The following is a 10026-nucleotide window of genomic DNA, read 5'->3' on the forward strand; positions in this document are numbered from 1 at the left end:
ATGCCAAATTCCACAAAAAAAAAATAGAAAAATCAGGTTATTGTAAGAAGGAACAAATTGCTGGGCGTGGTGGCTCATGCTTGTAATCCCAGCATTTTGGGAGGCTGAGGCAGGTGGATCCCTGAGGTCAGGAGTTTGAGACCAGCCTGGACAACATGGTGAAAACTCGCCTCTACTAAAAACTACCAAATTAGCTGGTCATGGTGGCGCACACCTGTAATTCCAGCTACTTGGGAGGCTGGTGAGGTGAGATCGTGCCATTGCACTCCAGCCTGGCAAAAAGAGCAAAACTCAGAAAGGAAAGGAAAAGCAAAGGAAAAAGGAAAGGAAAGGAAGGAAGGAAGGAAGGATGGAAGGATAAACAAATCAAACACAAATGAACAGGCTTGGAAGGTAACTCACCACTCAGACCATATTTCCCTAGACTCCACCACATATTCTATTACACAAAGTCTCCATATTTCAGTGCTACTACTTACCTAAGATATTAAATTTTGAAAAAAATGAAGGAGATTTGAAATTGAGCAGTGGAAGGAGAAGCCCTACAAGATAAAAGGGCACTGTCCTGGACTTATCCCACCACTTTTCAAATTGTTGGGCTCCTGTGTCATTGGCATAGAAAATCATAGAGCTGTTGTCAGGATGGCCTCCACTCCCGGCACTTGGACAAATCACTGCAATAGGAAAGCACCAGATTAGAGAAGACCACAAAAAAAAAAAACAACAACAACAGAAAATGACTGCCCCTAGAGACAGACACTTGTTCTACCAAACTTCAACTTTTCCTAGGAGCCTAAATATCTCCTTTCTGGAAAAAATAGAGGGTTAATTTTAGGAATATTAGGAATCCTTCACCTAAACATAAATAAGGGTGAAGGAATCTTTAAAATTTCTGATACTATCTTTATTTTTATTTATTTATTTTTTGAGACAGAGTCACCCAGGCTGTAGTGCAGTGGCGTGATTTTGGCTCACTGCAACCTCCACCTCCTGGGTTCAAGCAAGTCTCTTGTCTCAGCCTCCCAAGTAGCTGTAACTACAGGCGCACATCACCATGCACAGCTATTTTTTGTATTTTTAGTAGAGATGGGATTTAGCCATGTTGGTCAGGCTGGTCTTGAACTCCTGACCTCAGGTGATCCACCCACCTTGGACTCCCAAAGTGCTGGGATTATGCATGAGTTACTGTGCCCAGTCCTGAGATATTATCTTTAAACTCTACTAGAAACTACAAAAATATCCCACCAAATATCCCTTGGTTCCATTGCTAGAGAGAAAATATTGGGCTGGATGGTGTTACGTCTTATGTATACAATAGTATAAAAAATATCATTTAGGGTGACTGTTTATTACATTAATAACCCATACAAAGGCCAAAGAGCAGGTTTCTTTTTAACAACAAACAAAATCTATGGGTTTGGAATAAAAAGCAAACATCATTGAAACAGCTGCCACAGTATCATAATCACTGATAAAAATGCAAGAATCTTGAATCCCAACAATCCAAAATAATTCTGGAAGTTAATCACATTTGATAAAAACCTGAGTCCAGATGGTATCCAGACAACTGGGAAGTCAGTAAAATGTATGTTTCTTTTTTTTTTTTTTTTTTAGACAGAGTCTCACTCTGTTGCCCAGGCTGGAGTGTGGTGGCATGATCTCGGCTCACTACAACCTCCACCTCCCGGGTGAAGCGATTCTGCTACCTTAGCCTCCTGAGTAGCTGGGGTTACAGGCACATCCCACCATGCCTGGCTAATTTTTGGATTTTTGGTAGAGGCAGGGTTTCACCATGCTGGCCAGGCTGGTCTCGAACTCCTGACCTCATGATCCGCCTGCCCTGGCCTCCCAAAGTGCTGTGATTACAGGCATGAGCTGCTGCGCCCAGCCTAAATGTGTTTCTTAAATACTGATCTATCAGTGGCAATTTCTTTGGTTATTAGGCAGAATACCAGCCATTCTTATTGTGTTTCTAATGTCACAATGGAGCTTTTGCTAATAATCAGCTCTTTGTAAGAATTTTCTTTCTCCTTAGTCAACGTTTTAGTGTGCTTTTTTCTTCTATGCTCTGGACAGAAATTTTCCTGTGCTAATTATAGTGGTTAAAAGCACAGGTTATGATAGCCAGGCTATGGCAGCTGGGCACAGTGGCTCATGCCTATAATCCCAGCACTTTGGGAGGCTGAGGCAGGAGGATCACTTGAGGCCAGGAGTTTGAAACTAGCCTAGAAAACATGGCAACCCTGTCTCTACAAGAATAGCAAAATTTTGCTGGATGGGGCGTGTAACTATAGTCCCAGTTACTTGGGAGGTGGTGGGAGGATTGCTGAAACCCAGAAGTACCAGGTTGCAGTGAGCTGTGATTATGCCACTGCAGGCCAGTCTAGACAACAGAAAGAGAGCTTGTCTCCAAAAAATAAGAAAGAAGGAAAAAAAAAAAGAGCACAGGCTGTGGAAGGTAATTGAATAATGAATCCCAACTCTGCCACTTAATAGTAAGGTGTCCTTGGATGAAATTAACTACTATGTGCCCTGGTTTCTTCATCTGGAAAATGGAGTTGACAGTATCTACCATTTAGGGTTGCTGTAAAACATTTAATAGAATGCCTACACACAGGTATTCAATGAATGTTAGCTGTAATTTTTTTTTTTTGAGACCGGGTCTCTGTCACCCAGGCTGGAGGGCAATGGCATAACTATGGCATACTGTAGCCTCAACCACTCAGGCTCAAGCAATCCTCCTGCCTCAGTGTCCTGAGTAGCACAGACTACAGGCACACGCCATTATGTTAATTAAAACTTTTTTTTATAGATGGGGTCTTGCTATGTTGCCCAGGCTGATCTCAAACTCCTAGGCTCAAGCAATCCTCCTGCCTCTCCCTCCCAAAGTGTTAGAATTAAAAGTGTGAGGCACCATGCCCAGCAGCTAAAATTTTTTACATTAACTGAAATGGATTGTTTCATACTCTCACTATTTACTACACTGTTCAAAATAAACATTAGCAGAGAAATAAAGAAGTGCTGGATATAAGATATCACTATACAAAGTAATCTGACTTTGCTGATGGTGTTCTCTAAATCTTCAACATGACTGTGATATTAATATTTATTACCTTAATGATGAACTGACTCCCTACTGGAGGAGAAATACTATTAAATTTAGATATTAGTAAACTAGTTTCATCAATTAGTATCAGAATAGGTATAGCAAAATAATTTTCTCTTTAAAAACAAGGATGTTATTTGGTCCTTTGAAAATTCTGAGGGATAGGGCACAAGATATTTTAGTATAATAATTCAGAGGTATATGTGTGTGTTCACAGGAATAAAAGCTAGTACGTTACTCACTCATTTTCTAGCATTAACAAAAGACAGGTTTAATTAGGGGCAAAGTAAGACACTGAGTAGCAAACACTAGAATGTATACTCCATGAGAGGACAAACTTTCGTCTGTTCATTATTATGTCCCCAGAGCCTAGAACAGTTCCTGACACATAGTCGGCTTAATAAATGTATTTAATGAATTATCCCCCTTTTTTTTTTTTTTTGAGGTGGAGTTTCACTCTTGTTGCTCAGGCTGGAGTGCAATGGTGCGATCTTGGCTCATTGCAACCTCCTCCTCCCAGGTTCAAGCAATTCTCCTGCCTCAACGTCCCGAGTAGCTGTGATTATAGGCATGCGCCACCATGCCCGGCTAATTTTGTATTTTTAGTAGAAATGGGGTTTCTCCATGTTGGTCAGGCTGGTCTCCAACTCCCGACCTCGGGTGATCTGCCCACCTTGGCCTCCCAAAATGCTAGGATTACAGGCGAGAGCCACCTCGCCTGGCCAAATGAATTATCCTCTTAGTGATCAATGTGCACCTCCATCAACATGACATCAATTTAGTATCCCTGAAATCTAAATACATACAGCTTTAGGTAATATTCAAATTTAACAGCATAACTGCTACCAAGGTTATATTAGTATTTATATTCACTTTCCCTGTAACTGCCATACTGGATTAAACCCATTGGCCACAGGATTTTTTTTTTTTTTTAAATAAATAAAAACTTCTAAGAAATTAATTTCTTTTGGAGCTAAAGCTTCCATTTATTTTTCATTACTAACGAAATTTATATTTAGTTACTAACCTCTGTTTATTACTAGAAAATTAATCATTTTACAGGTTACGAAATTGTACAGCTTATATGTTAGTAACTAAAACAATACATCTCCAAAACGAAGTTAACAAGCCGAGAACTATGCTTCTAGACCGCTGATATAATTAATAGTGATATTGGTTCTTGAAAATATTGATTATTCACAGGCAAATATGGATACTGTAGATAAAATTGTGAGTTGTATAATATGAACTAAGTGTTGCCTAGCTCACATTAATACAACCTCTTGCCTGGCTTACATTAACACAGCCTTTTGGAGGGTCTTTTTTTTTTAAACTCACTAATTACCAACAATTTAGTAGCAGCTCAGTAAACACAATAATTTTCTGCTAATCATTTACCTAAAATAAGGCCACATGTTCTACATTAAATCCTTTGGGAGCAAGGTGGAAAGTAAAGAAACAAACAACATCCCAAACTACTTACCAGGGTTGCTATTATTGCTACTCAGTATAGTGTCTGTGTCATTAATGTGATGAATAAAATCTAAAAATGAAGGAAAAAATATAGTTTAACATTGAATGAAAGATACTAAATCTATTATCCTTTAAGGCCTTTTAGTTATAAGAATCTTTTAATATCTGTGTAGTAATCTAGTCCACTGAACAAAGACTACCTCACTGTTAACATAGCTTCACCTTCTACAGTTTTCCTCACTTGTAGGAATGATAATTTAATGGCTTCACAGTGCCATTGTGGAAAGTTAAGAAAAAAAAATCTAAAAAATCTATCCACAACACTGAATTAATATAGCTAAAAGCTCTAGAATAAAGATATGTACATTTTTTTTCTTATACTCACACTAAAGTTACATCTCACATAGAGTACAGTTCTAATGTGTGCAAAAAGGGGAAACCAACACTCATACACAGCTAATCTTCCCTAGAAAATCACTTAAAGTTTTTTTACAAAGTACAATACATACTTTTGTAGATCTAAGGCTATCTACGAATTGTTTATACACATAAGAACCACTAACCACTGAGTTAGACTAAAGGAAGTAACAAAGAATAAAACACATGCAGATGGCTGAGCCTTCATATCACTCTACAGTGAAGGAGAGAATAGGCAGAGAATATGCTTACTTGCTAGCCTGGGGGGTTTACTTTATTCTGTTTGATATTAACCTTCTATACCCTTAGTAAGCATTAATAAAAGTATTTGTTGTGAAACTTGAATAAGATGGTAAAAGGTGCTGGGTTAGGTTTTAAGTCATGAAAGCAAGTTAAATATTTACTCATCTTCTCTGTACGTTTCTCAAGATAAAAGAAACAGTGTAGTACTCTGGGATTTTACAATATCTCCAATGATTTAAGATTGAAATTTGTGAATCTTCATATAATTTCTTGATGACAAAGACTTACAATAAGGCTAGTAAAATCTTGACACAAAGCATACTGGGTTAAATAGCTCCAAATTTATTTCCACTAGAAACCTCTGAATGTGACCTTATTTAAAAACAGAGTCTTTGTAGACATAACCAAGTTAAGAGGAGGTCATAATAGATTAGGGTGGGCCCTAAAGCCAATGACTAATGTCTTTCATTTTATTATATTTTTATTTTAGTTATTTTTTTTTTTTTGAGACAGTCTTGCTGTTGCCCAGACTGGAGTACAGCGGCATGATCTCAGCTCACTGCAACCTCTACCTCCTGGGTTCAAGCAATTCTCCTGCCTCAGCCTCCCAAGTAACTGGGATTACACGCAGCCGCCAGCACGCCTGGCTAATTTTTCTATTTTTAGTAGAGATGGGGTTTCACCATGTTGGCCAGGCTGGTCTCGAACTCCTGACCTCAGGTGATCCACCCGTCTCGGCCTCCCAGAGTGCTGGGATTACAGGCATGAACCACCATGCCTGGTCCAATGACTGATGTCTTTATAGGAAGAGGGAAATTTGGACACAGACATACAGAGGTAAGAGGGCCACGTGAAGACAGAGGGAGAAACTGGAGTGACGTACCTACTTGCCAAGGAAGGCCAAGGACCACCATCAACCAGCAAAGGTTAGGAAGAGACAAAGAAGGATTCTTCCCTAGATCCTTAGAAGGGAGCAGGGCTCCACTGACCCTTTGATATCACATCTCTAGTCTCCATAGTTATGAAAAAAGAAATCTGTGTTGTTGTAAACACGTTTATGGTAATTTGTTACTGCACCCTTAGGAAACTAATACACCAAGGCTCAAGGACAGCATGAAAAAGAAAAACCATAGGCCAGTATTTGTTAGGAAAAGACACAAAAGATCTAAACAGATATTAGCTCCTACCCCTCCAAAAAAGCAAACTCAATCCAGTAAGGTGTTTGAAAAGTGCATATCACGACTAATGAACTTATCTAAGTTTATCCCACAATACAAGGATCGTTTAAATTTTATAAAATGTATTCATTTAATTCATCATACTGATAGAGGAAAAAATTTAATTAAGATCTCTTGTCTCTTAACATCTTTTGATTATCTCAAGAGATGTAGATTAAGTACTTGATAAAATTCAACCACTTTAATGAAAATGCTTAAGAAAATGATAGTCGGGAATGCCTTTAAATTATTAAAGCTTACAACTAATATCCCACAACAAACATAATATTTGTGAAACATTAGAAAGGTTTCCTTACGGACAATATAAGAATATCTACAAGCACTGCTTCAATGGAACTTCACACTTAAAAAACCATCCATATATACATATAGATACACATTTATACATATGTGTCTGTGTGTCCGTATAAGTATATACATATATAAATATAAATGTATGTATACTTATATGAACTATTAAAAAAACCAGAAAGCTTTTTTTTGACGTGGAGTCTCACTCTTGTCGCCCAGGCTGGAGTGCAGTGGCGCGATCTTGGCTCACTACAACCTCTGTCTCTTGGGTTCAAGCAATTCTCCTGCCTCAGCCTACTGACTAGCAGGGATTACAGGCACACGCCACCACACCTGGCTAATTTTTGTACTTTTAGTAGACACAGGGTTTCACCAGGTTGGCCAAGCTGGTCTCAAACTCCTGAATTCAGGTGATCCGCCTGCCTTGGTCTCCCAAAGTGCTGGGATCACAGGCGTGAGCCACCGCACCTGGCCAGAAAGCTTTTTAAATTCACAGATGATATGATTATTTAAATAGAAAACACAAAGTGCATCTACAAAATTTTTAGAATCAGTGAGTTCCGCAAGTTTGCTAGATTCAAGATAAACATTCAAGAGGCAGGACAGGGGGCTCTTGCCTGTAATCCCAGCACTTTGGGAGGCTGAGGTGGGTGGATTGCTTCAGCTCAGGAGTTCAAGACCAGCCTGGGCAACATGATAAAACTCATCTCTAAAAAAAATACAAAAATTAGCCAGGTATGGTGGTAGTTGCCTGTAGTCCCAGCTATTCGGGAGGCTGAGGTGAGAGGATCACCTGAGCCTGGAGAGGTTGAGGCTGCAGTAAGCCGTGATCACACCACTGCACCCTAGAGCCTGGGTGAAAGAGTGAGACACTGTCTCGAAAAAACATTCAAAATGTAATTAGGTTATTTTTATAATAGCAACAAATAATGTGAATGTATAATCAAAAATATATCATTACTTTCTGGGAAGACGAAAATGTTCTATTTCTTGAAGGAGGTATGGGTTATATAGATGTATGTATTTTTCAAAATTGTGTAATTAATATGTATAGTTCAATGAATAAATTCTATCTAAAAAAGAGAACGATACATATACTAATGTTGAACTGGGGTGGGGAGAGGGTGTAGCATGGATTATGTCTTCTCAATGGATGTGATGTTACTCTCAAGAGGGACAAAATTCATTCTTAGAAGGTAAAAGAAACTCTTTTTACAGCTAAAGCATATGTATACATACAGTTCTTAAGGAGTTTTACAGCATATCTTTGGTATTAAAATTTCATAAGAGGGGTGATCTGAAAAAAAATCTAAAAAGTCTCCTTGAAGGGATAATAATGAAAAAATGGTTGAAAAGCACCTACTATAGATGATTTTAAAAAGACAGAATGTTGATAACTGTTAAAACTAAGTAAGGGGAAATTATACTATTCTGTTTACTTTGTATGTATTTAAAATTTTTTATAATAAAAACTGCATATTTGTATATTAAAACTATAGTTACAGAAAAAATGCTATGATCCTGAGGAAAAGGTCCAGAAAAAAAAGATGCTTAACAAGAAAATCTCTAAGAATATTTTTTAAAGACCTAAATGAACCAGAGATTATGTCATGCCAAAATCATGAATAGGAAGGCTCAGTATCTAAATGATATCAATTCTCTCCACATCAATAAATCCAATGCAATGTCAACTGAATTCTAACTCAATACTTGACGATATCAATTACTGTACTGTGTGTATTCCAACTGATGAAATCAATGCAATTCCAATCAAATTCTGATTGGAATTTTGTGGAACTTGATAAGTTGATTCTAAAATGTACATGGAACAGTTATAAACCATAATGGAGAAAAACAGTAATTTTAAAATAAAATAAAAAACTTTTGAATAACATAGAGCTACCATATAAAAAGAGAAGACAAGCCACTAATTAGAAGATATTTGCAACACAATAGTGGGTAAAAGGTTACCGTACTTTACAGAGTTCCTACAGGTAAGAAAAGGACCAAAATCCGATAGAAAAATTGGCAAAAGAGGCCGGGCATGGTGGCTCACACCTGTAATCCCAGCACTTTGGGAGGCTGAGGCAGGTGGATCACGAGATCAGGAGATTGAGACCATCCTGGCCAACATGGTGACACCCTGTCTCTACTAAAAACACAAAAATTGGCTGGGCATGGTGCCTGTAATCCCAGCTATTCAGGAGATGAGGCAGGACTACCACTTGAACCAGGGAGTTGGAAGATGCAGTGAGCAGAGATTGAGATGGAGTCTTGCTCAGCCTGGCAACAGAGTAAGACTCCATCTCAAAAAAAAAGAAAAAGAAAAATGGGCAAAAGATATGAATAAGCTATTTAATGGTCAATACAATTAAGAAAAGATGATTAATGCTACTCCTCATGAGGAGAAATGCAAAGTAAAACCACATCCTGATGGCAAAATTTAAGTCTGATAATACTGAGTGTGAGTGAGGATGTGGAACAAGGGGATCTTTCATAAACTTGGTACAAGCATGATAAAGAACAATTCTGAAATTTCAATTAAGGTTGAAAATGTGAATATCTTAAATTCCAGAAGTGTGTCTATAAGGTCGGAGATAGAAATAAGGATGTTTAATAAAGCCTTGCTTGTAATAGCACAATAGGTGAAAATAAATGAAATGTTTATCAATGAGAACAGATAAAAAGTTGTATATTCATATTACCAAATACTATAAGCAATTATAATGAACTTTGTATATGCAAGTTGCAAAAGCATTTGTATAGATTAAAAACATGAGGCCGGGCGCAGTGGCTCACACCTGTAATCCCAACACTTTAGGAGGCTGAGGTGGGTGGTCAGGAGATCGAGACCATCCTGGCCAACATGGTGAAACTCCGTCTCTACTAAAAATTCAAAAATTAGCTGGGTGTGGTGGCACAAACCTGTGATCCCAGCTACTTCGGAGGCTAAGGCAGGAGAATCGCTTGAACTGGGAAGGTTGAGATTGAGCTGAGATCATACCACTGCACTCAAGCCTGGCAACAGAGCGAGACTCTGTCTCAAAAAAACAAAAACAAAAACAAAAAAACACAAAAAACAATAGTATATGTTGCTCATATATTCATGCAGTAAAAGTCCAAAAAGTGTATGGGATTGATAAACACCAAATTCAAAAAAGAAGGAAAATGAGATTGAGAAGGACCTTCCACTCTATCCATATTTTCTTTTTATATGAATACAGAACTAACTAAGCATAGTAGCTTGTGCCTATAATT

The 10026-nt window shown here is 38.0% G+C and overlaps 1 protein-coding gene across 1 annotated transcript in view; it reads right to left on the reverse strand.

Moving 5' to 3' along the window:
* Positions 1-10026, reverse strand: part of SLC38A9 (solute carrier family 38 member 9) — an 87962-nt gene that overhangs the window by 30209 nt on the left and 47727 nt on the right. Inside the window, exons 9-10 of the mRNA XM_017548673.2 lie at positions 4590-4649; positions 480-674 (exon numbers count right to left, since the gene is read on the reverse strand). Coding sequence (XP_017404162.1) covers positions 480-674; positions 4590-4649 — 255 coding nt within the window. The remainder of the gene's footprint in view (positions 1-479; positions 675-4589; positions 4650-10026) is intronic.

Source organism: Cebus imitator, unplaced genomic scaffold (assembly GCF_001604975.1).
Source record: "Cebus imitator isolate Cc_AM_T3 unplaced genomic scaffold, Cebus_imitator-1.0 Scaffold213, whole genome shotgun sequence".
Lineage (NCBI taxonomy): Eukaryota > Metazoa > Chordata > Mammalia > Primates > Cebidae > Cebus > Cebus imitator.